The 20466-nt window shown below is 38.5% G+C and overlaps 1 protein-coding gene across 13 annotated transcripts in view; it reads right to left on the bottom strand.

Moving 5' to 3' along the window:
- Nucleotides 1–13950: 13950 nt before the first annotated feature.
- Nucleotides 13951–20466, bottom strand: part of LOC131580667 (myb-related transcription factor, partner of profilin-like) — a 28539-nt gene continuing 22023 nt past the window's right edge. For 7 of the 13 annotated variants that reach the window (XR_009277920.1, XR_009277923.1, XR_009277919.1 and 4 more), the window contains one exon: nt 13951–14312. Coding sequence is in view for 1 of the 13 variants with exons in the window: in XM_058842102.1 (XP_058698085.1) it covers nt 14295–14312 (18 nt within the window). In the remaining 12 variants the exon portion in view is untranslated. Of the gene's footprint in view, nt 14313–16502; nt 16779–16874; nt 17040–18631; nt 18749–20466 lie in introns of those variants that run through there. The other 6 variants (XR_009277922.1, XR_009277927.1, XR_009277926.1 and 3 more) reach the window with 5 other exon arrangements.

Genomic DNA, 20466 nt, shown 5'->3' with positions numbered 1-20466 from the left:
CTTTATATACATCTGTCTTTTCATAATCAATAACCAGGTGTTGAATTGTCTTCTGGGGAAGACTCCTAGGAAGGCTGAGAGACTGAGGCATTTCAAAGCTGCTTGCTTCAAGGCCACTCATGATTTCTAAACTATATGATTAAACAGAACCAGCCTCTAGGGCTAAGCTTGCAGATATTAGTTTGCAATAGACAGAAATAGTAAGTGACCTAATCAAGTATTTTGCTAGTTAATACATAGCCTAATTAAGATATTATAATATTCAGGAAGTAACTTAAGGTCCATGCCCTGTAAGAGATTTTTTGTAATATGAGAAAATCATATTTGTGTAGGTTTAGAGTAATTAATGAGAGGAAACTGACATTAGAGAATAAATAAATAAGAACCAGGATACATGCAGGAATGTTGGCAAAGAAATACAGAGGGCCATCAGCAAATCAGAGCAGTACTGTGATCTGGGCTGAAAATAGCTCCACAAGTAAATTTAGCATCTTCAGTACATTAATAAATCCATGTGCATGGCATGTAGTGAATGGCATGGCTAAAGATGCTGAAAGGCTAAGGGACACAGTCGGTGTTAGCATCAGCTATTAAAAGAGCCAGGTTCTTCACTCAAGGGTGAAGCAAAGGTAATCTTGCTTCAGAGAAGACATAACAAAAGGGGATTTGTGCTCCATTCAGGACAGAATTCATGGTGGTCAAAACATAGTGACAACAGCAAAGTCTTACTTCTAGTAGCCTAAATGTAATCTGTTTCAACAGGCTGAACTTGTAAAAAAGGCCTCAGTGAGGGTGAGAGTCAGAGCTCACTGCTTGAGAAGGCAAGAAATCAGTTCAACATCCTTATCATCAGAGGGTTCAGCCTGCTCCCACTAGAGCCAGAAAAACGAAACCTATTACTATAACACATTGCAACCTCCCCACAATGCACATCTAAATGCAACTGTACAGTGCAGTCTGAGGTTGGCACTGAGTTTACCTTGCCTAGACAGCTTCCCCCCATGCAAGGGCTTGCATCAGGCCCTGACATTCCTCATTTAGGACTCTGATCCCTCTGATCTGTGTTTTGGTTACAAACCACTATTTACAGCTGGCAGCCAAGGCTCCGAGAGTGCACATAAGTCACACGAAAACACTAAACAGTCCCCCAAAGGTATACAACATTCCTCTACCTCAAACTGCAGAACATCTGTACCTGCAGGTGAGGTGATCACAGGCCAGGTAGATAGAGACAAAAAACACACTTGAATGGGAAGACTACTGCACAGTTTTTCATGGCTAACATAAATTTAGGTAAATAAAAAATTACCAGAACCAAGTCACAACACTGCTTTGGTATACCATGATCCAATATTTAATCTTTCAAGGGTTCACCTTCCTCCAGTCCCTTAATGCTGATTGTACCACTGTTTTCCAGGGGTCAGAGTTCCATGACTGGAACACAAGAACATGCATTTCCTGTAAGAAGAAGACAAAAATGAGCTATTGGAAAACTTTCGAGTGAAAGCCAGTTTTGATATAAGGATGTCAAACTACATGAAGCCCACTGTGTTCTAGGCACATTTTGCAATTATTCACTTATCCGCAGCATTAACAGTTCACCTATCATTTCTATCTTAAATTTGCCAACTTCCATTTACCACAATTATCTCACTGTGCTTTAACCTGAGCCACCTAGGTTGCTTTACCTTTGTGAGATATTTCACTATGCTAACTTTAGCTAAAACCATGAACCCCAAGCATATTTCATCATGAAAATTGCATCAGATTTCAGAGCCTTACTGAGAAAGTCATGTTCAGTTCATTTTATTTGTAATAGCAATTGCTAGGAAGCCAAACAGATAGCTGAAAAGCAACTGTGGGTTTTTTGTTATCAGGGGTAAATTCAGCTGCATGAACAAGATAGAAACCAAGGTCTGGCTTATTTCAGAGACTGCACTTTCATAATTCCCCCTGAAGGATATTGAATGGCTACAAACAAATTCAGTTCTGATAAGAGCATTAGATTAGAAAACATTAGTGACTCCATAACCCCATGCACAGTGTAGTGTTATAGTTGTGGGGTGTTTTTTTTAATATGGTGACCTTGTCTAGTCATCATTTACCCTTCAAACTTTCTACTTAATCTTTTGAATTATCAGTTATATCTTCATCATACCAGTAAGAGACTTTAATTTGGTTTGCATTTTTCTTTAAATTAAAGTAATCAGCATGGTCAACTTTGAAGCTTTACCCAAAGTGCAGTTTAACACAGTTACACATGACTTGCTAGGTCTTAGTAACTCAGTGAAGGCAACATGTTTAAGTCCATTTTCTTCCTGAGAGATAGATTTTGAGTACATGGTGATCATCATGGCTTTCTAGACAAAAAGGAACCTGATCATCTAAGTTGCTTCATATTTAGGATTTTATTCTCAAACTGTTTTTCAATGTTTCAAATGCTCAGAAACACATATAACAGGCAATGGAATTTCTGTTTGAAACATTACAAAAGGCAAGAAAATATTCATCTATTGCACTGTGTGATTTCTACAAGACAAGAATGAAACATTCACATCTGTAGTGCTGGCTGAACATCTTTGTAAATAAAAGGCAAAATCAAAAATGGCCATTGTTTTACCCTTATTGCAGATCATGATGTAGTGACTAGATGCACTGACCCAGTCTGAGAGGCATATTGCAGATATTCAGGCCAATCTCAGTGTTATCAGCATCTCAGCATTACCTCACGTTAGATATTAAAGTAGGAGTAAGCATGCTAATGTAGTCACGTATTTTTAAAAATATGCATTTTAAGTGTTCCCTGAATGTGGTAGGCCTTAAGCAAGTATTCCCTACCGAGAATAGTCTGATAATTATTTAGTGCATTGATGTTACTAGGCAACATATGTATCATCCTACACAGCTGGCCACACTTTGTCCAAGATCATGCAAAGGATGACATTGCAAAACCATGAGCAGCGCTGGATCAATACACTTTGAAGATGCTGGAGCAATGCAACAACATGACTGTAAAAGTGTTCTGTGACTGCCAGTTTGTGTGTATTAGGTAGCACTATAGGAAGCCTATGGGTTTTTTAGTCTCCCATATAAATTCTTCTGTTGAACTTACACCTACTTGTGCAAGAAAGACTGATTTTTTCACAGGGCATCTCTTGTGAAATAATTTTTGCCTCTGCAGCTGAGCACATGACTCTGTTTTTAGGCTTCCTATTCATAGCTGCAAAAAGTTACTAACAAATGACATGCAGGGAATCTCAATGAAGCAGGTAAGAAAGATTTTTCTTCGAGCTTCTACATCACTCTCGGGCACAGATATTTTATGACCAGGTAAAGATAGACATCTGTGCTTCTTAGTATTCAGCTTTAGAGAAAATAAGGTCAATTCTTAAAGTTGAGAAGCAAAATCCTAAGACAAAGTAGCAGCAAACCTGTAATGTTACTGTTACAGGGTGATTCACATTAAAAGCATGGACAGAACCAAAAGAGTTTATAATAAATTGTATTCAGTATAGAGGATGCAATGATCACAGCGAATCCACACCCCTTTATATCTGCAACACACGTTTCAGCCTGATGTTGCACACCTGTGTTTAGCTACAGCATTTGAAACATTTTCATACTGAAGTCTCAGAATTAGACCCTATATTCATTATTCTATAAATCATCCTGTTGAATTCAGAGAACCCTTCCTGAAAGCAAAGCCAACCACGTGAAGAACATTAATAGAGTAAAAATCTATTTGCAAAAGTTGTTTTAATACAAATTTTCAACTATGTTCTTCTACAAAGTCATGACTCTAAAAAATTTTGCAAAACAATTACATAATTGCTCATGAAAACAGAAATATTCAACTAATATTTACCTTTTTTTTAAGAAAAATATTTGACCAGACTTTAAACTCAGGATTATGTTCCATAGTCATTGTTTTAACTCCCAAAAGTATGAATAAATTGACAGGCTTATGCCAGTTATCTCAAGGCTGTTTTACACAAATCACCCACCATCCATGTTCATTCCCCTATACTCCATGGTATCAATCTGTGGCTCACTGCATGACTCAAATCACAGTCACCACACAAAATCATGCACAAGTACTGATGCAAACACTTCCTGCAAAGATTTTAGTTTTCTCTTTCTAGGAATGTTCTTATAAGGAAAAGTTTGCATGGACAAATATTAACAGAAAATGGTAGGATTCAAGGGTTGTCAGGTGGGTTGTTTGGTTGGTTGTTGGGAATTTGCAGCTGTTTGCCAGCCTTTATTCTTGTGGAAGAAAAAGTTGTAGCATTTTCCTATTTCTGCCATACATATGTTTATGTCCTACACCAATACAGGTATACCCAGATGCCCAAGTGCGAGCTGTAAGTCAGCCAGGCTGTCTCAAAGCCTAGACCAGCAATCAGTGAAGTTCTTATGTCTCATCTGAGACATAACTAACACCAGCTGAGGATCTGGCCCTTTACATGGTATCAAAAAAGGAAGGCTGTAGAAATCCACAGAATCAGGTTTTGTGTACATTTCCTGTCATTTTTAATCTCTAATTTTCCATTGGCCTATTCCACAATTTCATAAAATGTCCCTCCAATTATACTTGGTTTTGCAGTTATATAATTCTCCACACTCTCCCCCAGCCCTGATTCCACTACTGCAGAAGACTATAAATAGACTTTATAAACTCTAGAAACAATTCTCTAGCTTTCAGGTACTAAGGAATTACGTTTCCTTTAATTGCATGGTAGCCAGCTGGCTGTCAATTGAACAGCTTGAAACAAACAAGCAACTGCAAACAAACCCCAACTGCAGTAAAATAAAGGTTTTTGAATCTTCTGCTGTTGATACAGCCACATTATATCACAACAATAGTAACTAGTCCAGACCCACTAACTCCAGCAGCAGAATTGCTCACTGTTACTGCTATGCAGATTATCAGATCCATGAAAATAGTAAAATGCAATGTCCCACCCCTGCAAACTGCATGTCTTCTGCAAGGCTCCGCAAAGAATCAAAGACTCAACAGCATCAACTATTTATATAGCACAGCCCAGTTTTGTCTTTTGGATTCATGTTCTAGATGAACCTATGGCCGCAAAAAAACCTGATATCTCTGCCCACTATATCCATTAACTACAGCTTCAGTGAATTTTAAAAGGATTGTTATTTTAATCTTTTGTAAAGACTATACTATAACTGCATTAATTTTAGGAGTCTTTAGGATTTCAGCCCCTTTAAATGCACAAATAAATTTTAAAATTTTCTGACCTGGCCAACTAACATTATTAATCCATGAACTTCAGAGAAATAGGAAACAAGACACAGTGGATCAAAACTAAAATTCCACATTCAGAAGGGCTGCAAAACCAAGTTCTAGACTGAAGAGAAGTGGTAACTACTTTATGCCAAATTCATCACTAGATTAAACAGATGTGATTTCCAAAGTTATGCCAAGGAGCAGTCACTTCTTATGAGAATATGACCTTTTCCATTCCCATTACTCCTACCTCCCTCTGCCCCCAATCCCTTCTTTACTTTGGAATGAAGCCCAAGACTGTGCGCACCAGTTATGTTTTTATAATACTCCAGTCTCAATTTCCACTAAGAGGTAAGAAAAGCCAAAATGTACATTGCAGGGGCCTTATAAATAGTTAAAATCTAAACAACATTCCTACAAGAAGAACAGATTGAAAAATGGCAGCAAGATGCTAAATCTTATAGGATGTAAAAGGGCTGAAAATGGAGTAATACAGAGTTACAGTAATCAGTAACTGAAGAACCAGGGTGCACAAAACAATACTGTTTCAAATATGATTCTGCTTTGATTAATAGCAATGAGTATGTGTCACATTTTGCTCAAAGAGAGAGCACTGAGAAATTGTAAATAAATGGTAATACCAGGCTAAAAGTTGGAGGGATTCAGTCAGCAGTTACTACGCAGAGACCTCAATAATTCATGGATACCTTATCCAGATATCAAGGTATCCAAAGACTTAAAGTGTAAGCAAACCAATAGGTCAACAGTGTAGGCTTTTCTATTAATCTAATAAGGGCTTTAAAAGCTATCTGGAGTAGCCAGGCCTGCCTGTCTTGTCATCATTTAAAGATTTTTGTGGTCTCTTGTCATGCCAAGTCTCAGCTTTCTCCAGGACAAAAGTGCTGAATATAATGTTGAACAAGGTTAGGGCTAAGGATGTCCCTTGATTTTTAGTGTACTTAAAAGCCTGGATTAAAACCCTTGCCTTTTATCCCTTTACTTTCAGTTGAATGAGGATTTGACATTTCCTCTTTCAGTAATTTCAAAGGTCTCTATTTCAAGTGATTTTAGTACAAGTATTGGACTAACAGCTCTAAAGACAAAAGATCAGGCAACAAAGAGCATGTAACAGAGGAGCAGCCTTTCATTTACCTAACCATGATCCAACTGGTGGCTATAAATGTGGATTTTATATAAATGCTGACTGCAACTTCACCAATATGTTTCTCTGCAAACTGTAATGGTAATCTCTCTCAAAAGATATAGATGTCTGCTTTGCAGATGCACTGAGCTGAACAAATCCAGGAGTCAGAGCAAGGAGAGGACACTGAGATTTAAAACACTGTTCTAGAAATGGAAGGTCCACCTGCTGTCCTCTACCCTTTGAATCAGCTAAATGTTATTGCATAGAAGGTCATTCTAGATCCAGTCCAGGAGCTGAGTTGTAGAAGCTGGTGAATTCAGCTATATAGAGCTTTTAAAGAGTGAGCAGTATATATAGGAGTATAACTCCTAGGTACATGCACATTCCTGAAACTGGTCTGTGACTGCCAAAATCACCTGGATGCAAATACTAAATACATAATTTCAGCGTATTATTCTCTACATAATACCTGCAACATCAGAAGTTGGAGTGATCACCTGTGTGTAGTGAGCCCTAGAAGCAAGAACAACCAGAGCAACCACAGAGTTAACCATAAAGAACCCATTTCCAGTGTTCATGGGAGTTAGGAGGCCAAAAAAAGAAACCACGCACATAGCTATTGTTACAGCTGATATTCCATATAAAGGCTTAGACATACCAAAATGTCATGAGCTGTGTTCTTCAGCAGATTTCAGTTCCAGTTACAGAAGTTTCTATGACAACTGAATTGTTAATCCACATGGTTTTTATTGCAATTCATGCTACAGATCACATTTGGCAAATGCCACAAGCTCTCAACTTATGGCTAATTGATTACACGTTTGGGGATATAAAGTCCCATTTGCTGGGTTGCAGGGATTACATTGGCTTTGTATTTTTATACACCACTTTTTTTAATCACAAATATGAAAACACAGATATTTTAAGCACAACTTCACTAATGCATTGAAGTTCAAATTAAAATAAGCAAACAGGCTCAATATCTGTGATACTGAGTGCCTAAAAGTCCTCTGTGTTACTTTCCCCACACATTTCTTCTTGCATGGGCATTAGTGGGCAGGACTTGCTGCCCACTCACAACAACCTGCTGAGGCTCCAGCTCCCAGCCAGCAATGCCAATGGGTTATAGAAGTGTGGGACTGAAAACAGAATAGCAAAGGACACGCCGAGCTCACCAGGGCCTGGCTTCATACCAAGGTCAGTCTCTACAAGCTGTTCTAGTAAAAGAAGATTTCTTTAAAAATAATAGGTGCTACATCTCCCTTAAGGAATATTTATAGCAAGTGCACTCCCTTTAAGGAATGTGGTTATTTCTCCCTTTTTAAATGCCTTTATCTACTTCCAACTATAAATTATTTTGAACAATTAAAACTCACCAGTTTTAACATTCAAAACTATTAGCAATTCCATAACACTGCTTAAATGAAAAGAAGTTAATTTGAAGCTCAGACTTGAAAAAAGAACAAAACAGTATTTAACAGTTTTGAATATTTAGCAGTCCTAAAATTAGGACTTGTTCCATTTTTTCAATAATTAGTATTTGTACCATAATTATAGTTTGTCTATAATTTCAGTAATCAGTAAGAGCTTAGCTACAAATAGAGAGCCCTTATTCAGTGTACAAGAATGTTTCCAACCAGTGGCAAACATACAGAATCTCTTCAGACACAGACTTTAAAAGATCCTCATGGATGTGGGGAAGAAGAGAGGATGAAGGTAACAAACATGTATCATTACAAAAAATACAAAGCCTGCAAAACAAAGTATAATGTGACATCACAGGCTAGTGCCTTCAGAGAGGCATTCAGAAAGTATTTAGTGTTTGGTACTTACATCATTCTGAAACCTACAGGAGTCCTGTCTCTCTGAACATTCTCAGCCCAGTTTTGGAGGAAGCAATTTCATTTTCCAGTTCTATCACTTAACCCTGAACATTTTCCTCAGGCCATTTATTATCAGCATCACACCAATAAGTCCCCCAGACGTAACGTTTTCCTCTGTCACAGCCTTTGGACCCAGCCAAGGATTTCCACAAGACTTCTACCTAGAAACTCTGTCCCAGTCCTATGAGTTACTACAAAACCGTGCTTCCAACAAGCTCTGTTATTCTGGACACAATATCAGCTGAAAGATTTAAGACATATCTGCCTACATGCTGTTTACGTACTCATCAAAGAGCCTTTTTAGAAGTTTGTACACAGTATGTGATTTTTTTTTCTCTGGGTCACAAGTACAAGACGTGGTTTTGCCCTGGCCTGTAATTTCAATGTAAAAATCTAAATTATATCCATAATTTATTACCCATACACAATTTCTACTATTTTAAGGGAAATCTTTAGACAACAGAAGAGGAATACTTGAACCTAGCACAGTTCTATTAAGATCAAAGATAAGCCTTTTCAGATGGTCAATAACTGCATTTCTTAGTTTGCAGAGAGCAAGCTACTGAACATCTAATTAATTAATTTAGCATGTGAATAAAGAATATCTCTTATAATATAGGAATTTTCATGCAGGCAAGCTAAAAAACTGTGGAGATCCATTATGAGGTCTGTCCAAAACAGTAGTTCAGTTTCTGGGACAGTTCTGTTTTCATGGAGTGGAAACTACACTAACAAATCCAAGGTTCAGTATTTCTGTTCCTTCCTAGACAGCCATAGCTCGTTTAGTTCAATGCCTCTCCAATTTCAATTACAATATTCTTCCAAAAGCAACATTTCTGTGCTCAGATTTTTTCATGCAGTATCAGTCATTTAAATACTAAAACCTGAATCACACGGCAGAAATGGAAAAAATGTTCTGAAGAGCTGGAGAGGGAAAGAAAAGGAAAAAGATTTCACAGATTGCTTTTCAACACAGCTACAGAATTTGAAAATCAGTTTTGTTGTGTCAACCACTCATCTGTGCTTTTGTGTTGTGATATTATCCTACAGTTGCCAGCAGACACAACAAGACAATACTTTAGCACCTTATCAACCACATTAGAAAAATAATGGCATTCATAATTTAGAATGGACAGTAGGTTACTAAGTCTTGGTATAATTTTGGATGTTTCACAGCAAATATTTTCAGTTTATATTTCTCCTCCTTTCCCTTCAATTTTTTCTTGACATACAATTACCCACTGAAGACAAGCATTTGATCCTTGAATGAAAAAGAAAACAAGTAATTTAGTGCTCTGTAGACTCTCTCTTCAATCTGTGAAAAATACCTGAAGCCCTAGTAACAATAAAAATCACAAAATAGAAGGTTTTCTCTGTTATAGGGCAACCAGGCAACTCTGTGCTTACCAGCAGATGAAATACATGTTGCTTGAAAAGTTTGGAAGCATCATTTCTGGGAATTGGAGATTTTAAATACCAGTAACTAAATGTAATAAGTGTTCTTGTATTCCCAGATACTTTCCCTTTTCTAAAAGGGGAAAGGCAAAGGATTAAAAAAAATCCACAGGTTGTATGACTTTTTCTGAAATAATTCAGTTTCTAAGAGAATTCAACTTCTGGAAAGTGTTAAATAGAAAAATCTTGTTGGACTCTGGTAGCTCATAAGTAGAATCATCATTCTACCAGAGTTTCCTCAAATTGTAGTACCTGAGTATCATATTATGTGATTATATTCTAATCAATATTAATTATATATAATCAATATAATATTATATTATAATCAATCTTATGCAAGGTGTAACATAAACCTACCCCCCAAATTACAAAGAACACAGCACCCTTGCAAAGTTCAGACTGTGCTAAGCAAGCATAGATATCTGTAAGGCTGACACCAGTCAGCATTCAATTCCTAGCCTCTTTTCCTGCATTTCTTTCTCATTCCTTTCTTCTGGTCTCCTGGGATAAGGTCAATGAGGGAAACTATAAAGGTAAAAGAAATTAAAAGCAAAAGCAAGAACAAAATACCACTTAAGTTATTTCAGCGTTATATCTTGGCAACTCAAGATCTTTCTTAAGATCATGCTGTTATCAACTACCCCAGATAACCACTTTCTTCACACTGGGCCTGCAGAAGGACAGTGCAGATATGTACTGATGCCGGATGGTTTCCAGCTCCTTTTGTGCAGCACATGCAGGTCACTGAAACTGTCTTCCAAAAAGACCTTAAAAAAATCTGGTGAACACTCAGTGAATATGGTGTTCTGGGTTTGCTGTGATGCTTCCTGAAGTCTTCTGTAAAGTCTTTCTTCATTTCCATAAAGACAGCTCTATCCAACAACACACACACTACTTCCTCCAAAAAAAAGACCAGCTCATACTGAGCCCTAAAAATGCACGGAGGGTAAGAACTTCCAGATCTCTAGCTACTGTCCTTTGACTTCAGTTATAACAACTGTTCTGCAGCCTCGGGAATGCCCATCTGAGCAGCCTGGCCTGAGCCAGCATTCCTGATACAGTAGCCAAAACCACAATACTTACAGATTATTCTCTCAACTGCCTGGAGGAACATATCATCTTCCGGCAGAAAGCAAAGGAATTAACGGTTTTGAAAACTCAACATAGTAAAGAAGGAATAAAGCACTAGCAAGTTAATAATATAGGCTATCATGTTTCCAGGAAGCAGCAGAGAACATTCTGGTCTTGTGCCCTGTAACACACTATGCTACCAAAACGAACCACAGACCACTGTGACATAAAGCAGCAAATAAACACTGAAAACCATCTTCTTTCTGCTTCTATGTTATTTCATGAAAGTAGGCTGTACACAGATCTTCCACATCATAGGAAGCATCAAACTACTGCTTCTCTGGGCACACTGCTACCTTTTCTGCAAATGCAGCATACAAAAACTTAAGAGGATCATAGGTTCAAAGGTCAGAAAACACTTCTAGGATGATCTAGTCCAGCCATTAGCCCAGTACCAACATGTTCAACATTAAACCATATCCCCAAGTGCCACACGGCCTTATTGAACACTTCTGGGTGAATTCATCCACATCCCAGGGCAGCATGTTCCGATGCTTCACCACCTTGTAAGTGAAGCAATTTTTCCTAATATCCAATGTAAACCTTCCCTGGTGCAACTTGAGGCCATTTTCTCTTGTACTGTCACTTGCTACCTCGGAGAAGAGACTGACTCCCACCTTACTACAGCTTCCTTTCAGACAGTTGTAGAGAGCAATGTCTCCTCTGAGCCTCCTTTTCTCCAGGCTATACAACTCCAGCTCCCTCATCTGCTCCTTGTAACACTTTTGCTCCAGACCCTTCAACAGCTCAGTATAACCCTCTTCAGAAACAGAGAGATTGCCACCGTGTGGATCTCCAGCCCCACTGGTTTTCAGTTATTCCAACAAAGTTAACTCTTGGTCCTACTGTAAGCCAGGGTACCAAAATGACGCTCTGTAGTTCTCAAACATGCAAAATGATTGCTATGGCCACTGCATTGCATGTTTTAGCCCTAACTGGGCTGGGGAAAGATTTGTTACAGAGTTTAGTAGTGTAATCAGCTATATTTAGTGTTTCCAGAATCATGCCTAGAGAGGTTTTAGGTAAACAATGATCAAAATAAAATGTGAATGCTTTAGGGGTGGGGTTTAGGGGGTGTGGAATGTGATGGTAACTGGGGAGGAAGGAAAAAGACAATTTATTAAATTAGCAATAAACTTCAGAACTCATAAAATTTAAATATATAAAATAGCACTCTGTCCAGATAATTTTAATTTGCTACAAGAGTATAACACCACTCTGTGTGGGAAGAGTAAGGAGTTGTATTTCAAGACAATTTAAGGATGGATGCTTAAATCCTAACCCTTGCTAGGAACAGATTCACAGCTCAGAGAGTTCTCAAGTCAGAACGTACTGGTTTGTGCCTATTTTGGAAAATATTCCTCACTGCCAAAAGAGAAAGGTCAGCCTCAAATACCATGAATGCATGACAATATTGCATAGCATGATCTCTCACTTGCCCATCACAAACCATCTTCTCTGTCTTCCAGGTGACCTGTCTTTACTGAACAAATATTCAAGTACTTTTGACAAATTTAGGACTCATGACTTAAGCTGATCTTTACTGGTACTTACCCTAAGGGAAGATTAAATGAGGAACGAAGGGAAGGGCTAGATTCTAAGCTGTTCCCTTGTGTGTTCTGCAGTGCACTTATTTAGCAGCTTTCCATTCTGTGGCTATTGCTTTGATTTTCTGAAGAATTTTGTGCTCAGTGGTACATACCTAACCATGCAGTTCCTGGCAGTGTGCCCAACAAGCTTTGCAGTATCTGCTGGTATTTCTACCGGTATTTATACTGGAGATATTCCACATCTCACCACAACTGTCTATGACCTTTTCCAGATGGGTATCATGACAAAGAACACTTGGCCAATTCCCTCTCTTGGCAGTTTCTTTCGCACAGAGGCAATTGTATGAAAACTCATCTCTGGGGACACACTTCAGAAGTCTACTGCAGAATCACTCATTGCATAACATTCTATTAACACATATTGTTATTTTCCAAAGATTACATTGAATTGATTCTTATAAGAATCCCTACCAATATATTCTGAACCAGCAGACACAGGGAATCTGGATGCCAAATTTGCCCTTTTGATCACAGGTTAAACTCATGAAAGAGGGTCCAAAATTCAAAAGTCATCTCCAACTTTGAAAAGCAATTTGATACAAAAGACACAAATCAAAGCTTCCCAAGGGTTATATTGTATAAATGCTGTGTTTTTGCAGCTGGAGCTGGTTTTGAGCTACTTTAATTTAATCAATTACCTTTTAGATAAATATATAATGCTAGACATATACAATGTTAAAACAGAACTGTAGATTCCTAGTAATAGTTTTCTTTTGGAAGGCTGTTAACTCTGCCAGTGAAACTTGTATTCCCAAAATATTACATTTGAGCTAGTCTAGATAGGCTCTTCATTTTTCCCATTTTTCTTTTTTTAACTTATTAATGCAACATAATACTCCATGAAGAAGCACACAATAGAGAGAACATCCCTCTTCCCACCCTTCAAAATCAGATTGGCTGCAAAAAAGAAAAACAACCAAAAAACCACCTGAAACATCATGATATCAAGATGAACAGGTGATGTCAAGACTACCATGAAATAGCTTTTTTTTACACCAAGACTTAATTTTGTATACAGTCTCTGTGAGTGCAGACTCTGATCATTCTGCTTGGCTTGGATAATGAACCAGTGGCTAAAGACTTAGGAACATTTTCTTGGTAACAGCATTTGGTGCTTAAGGGACTCAAAGGCTCATCTGAATGTTGTGAATGGAAAAGTCACCATCCTAAAGAGCATATAATTTTATATATGATGGGAAGAAGAAATCATTTGTCACATTTTATAGGTAGAAAATGAAGACACACAGTTACAATACAATCACAAGGAATTGGTGGTTGGACCCACATATTTAACCCAACACAATTGTTCATATTATTTTGCTGGACATTTCCTTTCTCAAGTCCAACAGTACTCAGTAACAGAACAAATTGCAGACAAATTCAGCAGTTCAGATATCATGGTTAACTTGTAATGAGCATCAGAACAAGCTTCTGTGACCACGATCTGAAGGAATGGAAAGATGATTCAGCCTAAGGTCAAGTTTCCAAATGCTTTTATTGCAAACATAAGATTAGGACTGAAGGAAATAAACAGCTGGTTTACAAGTCTGCAGAATTTTCTGAGGAATAGCAAGAATTTTAATACAGGATTTACCAAACAGATAAACTAAGACCAACTTTGTGTTTCTAAGCTATGTCAAGAATTCTTATATCCTCCATCTTGTAGCTTTGTATGTTTCCCTCTTCACAGATTTATATTCTTGCTGTTTAAAAATTTCCAGCAGCAGTGAAAACTGGATCTTGCTGTTCATCCAGAATCCAACATGAGCAATCTTGCTTATGAGTTCTTCCATTTCTTTTCTTAGTCTCTTCCTTTTTCCTCAGCACCTGGGTCTCCACTGAAACCAAGACGAAAGCTTTCTCACCAAATATATTCAGACATTTTGCAGACAAATCCCCAGGATTTTGATGTCTTTACACTACTACCACCACAGCTACCTCAGTTATCCATTATAATGGACACACTCCAATTCCCAGCTTGCTCCTAGCACCCAGCTCTCCAGGAATCCATTTTGGCCCTTCTCCATACTGAGAAGAGAAATGGCCTTCTAGGAATCAAAATTACAATATATCTCTTCAAATCAATGGCTTGAAGATATGAAGTCAACAGACTCCAATATCCTACTTCGCTATTGTGCAACTGTGTCCTCTACTCTAAAAGCCCTCATGTGTTGATTTTTCTTAGTATCAATTACCATCTCAAAACTGGACCTGACTGTTGGTTTCAGCCATCTGATGATGTTTTGAAGATCTGTCTAAATATTGCTAACAGAGCTTGCTATGGATAAAAACAAGTCCCATAAAATGTGTATAAACAGCATAGCCTTACACAAACCTCAATAAACACAAACTCAAAGCCTCACATAAAACACAACTTACAAGGTTCTCCCTAAGCTGTGCATTGAACCTTGCAGTACCTCTGGCTCATCATTGCATCTGCCAGCTCTGCCCTTCTTGTGAGGCCTCAACAATGCCACACACTATGATGTTCCACACTGCTTTGTGGAGAGATTAGAAGCCACTCCCATTGCCCTCCCTGACACATAGAGAAGGCAGCCAGAGTTCCTGAAAGTGGAGGCAAAAAGGTCAGTCTCTTTAGGGAGTTGAAAATATCAAGATCACCTATATGAGTGCCTGCATGCTTGAGTTGTTTAACAGGCTAGGGAGTGTCCTTCTAGAATCAGTTCCCTTCCTCTGGGGAAATGAGAACCACCCAGAGATGTTTGGATTGAGGGTGGATCTATCAGTTCTTCAGATGTTCAAGAAACCAGTCCTCAGTCTGCATCTCTCAGTTTGAAAAGGTCACAGATGACATAACAGGGAATGTGTTATTTACAATTAGTTTTGATACTTTAGATAACAGGGTTTTATTCCTTTGGGAAGACACTTTTATGGTGCAGAGTTATCTTCACATCCCTTGCGGTAGCAGAGAAGGAATTGCAAATATGGATTACTGGCTGGCCTGTAAACCAAAACCAACCAAATGTGGCAGTTCATTTTCACTTGCTTGCTTTGTATATGGTTGCCAGATTTCAGGAACCCCCCCAGAAAAGTCACTTGCCCAAATAAAGTTCTCAAAATTACTATAAAACGACGTCATCAATTTTCAACTCATTCAGTGATATGGGCAGGTATCTAGAGAGTTGATATATAATCCTCATTATTTTCCTGCTACAAATAACAGGGACTTAAAAGTCCCACCACATTAGATCATTTACTTAAAACATAAAGGAAGATTAACTCCTTTCTGTCCTCCCTATATACAGAAATTACACTGAAGTGCATCAGCAAAACTGAAAACAGGAAACGTCAGTAAAACACAATTTTTTTAAAATGCAATACAAACACTGCTATTAAAAAAAAAAAACAAAAACAAAAAAACACAAAAAAACCAGTGCCAAAGCTTTAAAGACAAGTTACTCCTAGGTAAGAAACTGCTTTTTTATTCCATGTAATGCCATGTAAATCCAGCTGACTAATCCTGGTGATTCATATAGCCAGGTGGAGTTACAATGGCTTTTCAGGGAAACACTCTTAGATTTTTACATAAAGAACACTTGTACACTTTTGACTAAATTAGTGCTCAAGGAACATGTTGAACAGCCTGACACCAATGCTTTAGAAGATTCAAATGAATGAACCCAGGCCTTCAAAAATCCTTATACTGGAATACAGTACTTCAGAAGTAAGGTTTAGGAGACTGAATCACAAGAAGTTTTTATACAACAGGCAAGTCTTAGATCAACCAAAGCAGCTGAAACTTGACTGGACCAAGAACACCTGGCAGTTCACTACCCTAAAACACATTGTCCAATTCAGAACACAGTATCTAACATTATGCAGGTATGTCCCACTCTACAGACATAAACTGCAAGAAGATAGTCAGAAAAATTTGCTTATAAGCACATTAGCTTCTCTTTAATGGAAAAACAAAGTGGTTTATTTGTGTCATACTAGACATTTTAAGCACACTCCACCTTGCTATGAGCTGCAACTCTTATTATTTGTTTACGTATCAGTGTTCTTACCCTCCTCACTCCTGAATCACACATCAAAACCAGAGTAGAACAGGATCACAGATTCCTAGTGCAAGCATGCAACCCAAGTCTGGTGCATTGCTGTGCTTAATTCTTTTCTAGTTGCCAGTGCACTTCTCTGTGCTAAATTTCAACCCAGTCTCAGGACTGAGAAACCCAAGTAGCTCTTCATGTAAAAACACATCTTGTTACGATTCTATATACACACAATTCTTCTGTTTTGCAGTTGCTAGAAGACTAAAAGCAGGTAGGATCTCACTGGTAGATCTGGACAAAAAATTAAAAGGAACTCAAGTTAGCTCAAGCCCTATATAGTTTAATTTCTAGTCTAGTCTGACTAATCCAGTAATTTAGTGCACTAACCAAGACTACAGGCAGTAAAGACCCTTACTCTTCTTTTACAAGGTAACCTAGAACCTAGAGAATTTGAGGCAAAGCACAGACCTTCTGGGCTTCCAGTATTCCTCCTCAAAGCAGAAGCTCTGGGCTGGGAATCTCAAAGGTTCCCAGTTCTAATTAGCTGTCCTGGCTTGCTCAACCCTTCCTTGTGTAATAAGCAAACACATGATTTCATGTAGCAGTTGCCATTTCCAAGGGATTACATAAAAATTTCTGATTTGCAGATATCTGTGAACACTGGTTTTATTCTGAATTGGGATAGATTTGAGCTAGGATTTCCTATGAGCCAGAAATACTTCAAGTTAATGCTCAAGAATAAACACTGTTTGTAATTTGGTTTGTTGCAGCATCAGTGTTTGTGGCATTGCAAATAGCTTCTTAAGGGTAGCACTTAAACACCCTACAAGTACAGAAAAGAGGTTGACCTCAGTAATTTAGGTTTTGTTGAGTTGAAATGTTTCACAATGCCAGAGATGGAGAGAAAAACTGTAATAAATGATACAGCCATTATTTAAAAGATAGTGTCCTGGATTTACAGTTTTCCAATTCTGATAAGGGAATGAAGAATACAATCTGAGGTCAAACCAGACTGAAAAAGAAATTGCCTCATTAAAGAGTAACATGCCTCTGCTCCTTGAACCACCTAACTTTTCATGGCATTTTCTAGCCAATAATCAGCACGTCTTGCTTGTTGTGATTTTGTGTATGTTTATAGACAGACAACTGGTGTCAGATTATGCTTAGTCCCTCTATGAGGACAAAGTTCCTTACAGTTACATTAAGACAAGTAGCTTCAGCTAGATGAAATCTCAATAGCTTGTTTAAGTCCTAGGCCCCTCACTGTTAAATGCAAAGTCTTAACCAAACTTGTAGGAGTTGTTTAAAATCAGGTATTGGAGGCTTACTCTCACTTTCAGGGACTGAACAACTATACAGCCCATCAGCTGCTGCATCCCACAGCATGTTGCTATGGTTTCACTAACTTGAAACTGGAGCCAATACCCCAGTTATTTAGAGCAACCCACTGAGGCTTCTTTAAATATAGGATGAAGAAAGCCTCCTCTTCTACCAGACCTCACAAGGTCTGGAGCAGTAAGCAAATTAAAGCTCAAATGTCTCCCAAAAGCAGCTCTAGCCAAGCCATAGAAACCAAGCAGTTGGCAATGTGGTGATCTTATTCAAGATATGGCCAAACTGAATCCTAGGAAATACTGGGAAAGAGATTTTTGTGGCAGTGCTCTTTCCCAGGATGCATTCTTGGTAACACAGTGCTGATGCATATTTAGCACAATGTCAGACTTCTAGGAAGAATCAGATGCTCTTAATCAAGCTGAGATTTTCAATGGCTTCCCCTGGATCCTAATCTCCAAAAGCTTTGTCTGCTATCACCATGCTCATACCACCTCATTAGAGTAACATCAGGATAATAATTTACCAGGATTGTGACAAGCCCAAGTCGGGGCTTTTGGAAGCCCAAAGAGAAGATATTGAAAAAGCAGTGAAGAAACACCTTCAGAAACACAGGACATCTCCTGTTCATTAGGAGTGCTCTGTGGCACCTAATGTTAACTTAGTTTAATATATATCACATCACAGCATGCTTCTGAGAAAGCATATGCTGAGTATTTTTACTGACTCTTCTTTTTCAGCTATTTTTCTTCACCACTGTTGTTCACTGGGATTTTGGATTTCAGATGGCAACCATTAAGGAATGAGATTACCTGTTCCTTGGATTCAGCCATGCTGGAGTTTATGCAAAGGAGATCAATCATATTGTGTTATTTCCATGGGCACAGGTTTCATGGGAGCAGCAAAGGCAGAGTTCCTTCTGAACTTTGCTGTGGAAGAAACCCAGTGTCAAAGCCAGTCCAAGTAAATAAAGTAACATATACAAATACCTGCTTCTTTGAATTTAGAGATGTATGAACAGGGTTGGTATCCTTGCCGCTTGCTCTTCTCTCTGCCTGAAGCTCTAGAAAGTTTTAATTCAACAAGACACCCTGGTATCAATTACACTGGATAGAAGGCCTACCCAGGCATACATCACAGTCAATGAGAGAAGAATCTGCCCCAACCTCTACTGCAGCACGAGCATTTATTTAGTTATTCTCTTCAGCACTGACACTTGGTATTTCTTACCTTGAACAAAACTGTCCAGACTGATTGACTGTCTCCAGAAAAGCAGCAAATAGGTGCTCATATCCTTGTGATTTCTGTGATTACAGTCAGACTTAAGAACCCATCATATCAATTCTAGTAATGGATCAGGCATCTCTGTACCCTAGGAAAGTTGTTTAGTTTTTTTATCCTCACCTCTTCTTACTGTCAGGATCTGGAGAATGACCAAGTGTTTAAGCTGCAGTTTCACAGAAACTGTTATGGAACAGCATCATCAGGCTGTACTTTTAATACAGCCTAAACCAATCCAAACTGCTGGCCAGCAGAGTCCTGCTCTGTCCTTGCCTCAGAGTGCCACACCCCTTCTTTGCACTAGCAGAACTGACACCAAGAACTATTAACTTTCTCACCAGATCTCAGAGCAAAGATGGCACTATATGAGGACAGATAAAGGCCAGAACCAGCAAATGGAAAGGCAAGGAGAAATGTGTGGCAAATTAGATCAACTTCACTCATCATAGGAGCACAGACTTTGTAATTCTCAAATTTTATGAGCATCTGAAACATTTTCTCAATTGCAAGTATTAGATGTGGTATGTAGAGTGTGAATGGAAGGTCAGAGCAAAGTCTCTGGAAGAGTTTTCACTGTTCAAGCTATATAGAGTCTATTGGGAAAGGACAAAATTAGACTCCTCTGCTATTATGAACAGAAGATGCTCTGTTGTTGACTACAGCAGCCCTCACAGCCAGAAATGGATTAAGGCCCAGAAGCTGAAGTGAGGTGGCAGACAGAGGAGATGGGTCCTCTAGTTGGCAGAGCACTAGAAGAGAAGGCGTGCAGCTTGTCCACAGAGCAAGTCAGAAGCAGAACTAGGTAGCTGTCCTTCCCTTTTCCTATACACTCTTTAACAATTTTAGCCATTCAGTCTAGTGATTTCTAGGCTAAGCATCTGTTAAAGCTTACTTTGGCTCTGCTTCAGGTCACAGTCTTGCTCTTGGGAAGGTATTTTGCCAAATTAAATAGAAACCTTTTGGCTCTGGTGCTTGTGAGCAGATATTTAAAATATTGTTTTTGTCAAGGACAACTTCTTTTGATGGGCTGCAAAAGAGCCGAATTCAGCCTGATACATTGTTACAATTCCTGGAAGCTCTGGTTTTCATTTGATTAAAGGGCAATGGAAACCAAAGATTTCATCTTAATGGAGGAGTCCTTGAGCCTTTGCAGAAGTTCTACCCCAAAACCCAGAACTTGTGGTGACACAAACTGGACATTGCTTAAAACAATTAAGCACCATGTTCTCTTTGCACAGCATGTGTCCTGTAATTTGACTTCAGCTGACAACAGAAATATATTTAGCAACAACTATGATACATTAAAATCAGTACTGCTATAAACCCACAGTAGGAATTACGACTTAGGAAAGGCTTGCAGGAAACA

The sequence above is a fragment of the Poecile atricapillus genome, chromosome 6 (assembly GCF_030490865.1).
Source record: "Poecile atricapillus isolate bPoeAtr1 chromosome 6, bPoeAtr1.hap1, whole genome shotgun sequence".
Lineage (NCBI taxonomy): Eukaryota > Metazoa > Chordata > Aves > Passeriformes > Paridae > Poecile > Poecile atricapillus.
This window is presented reverse-complemented; position numbering and strand designations above follow the sequence as displayed.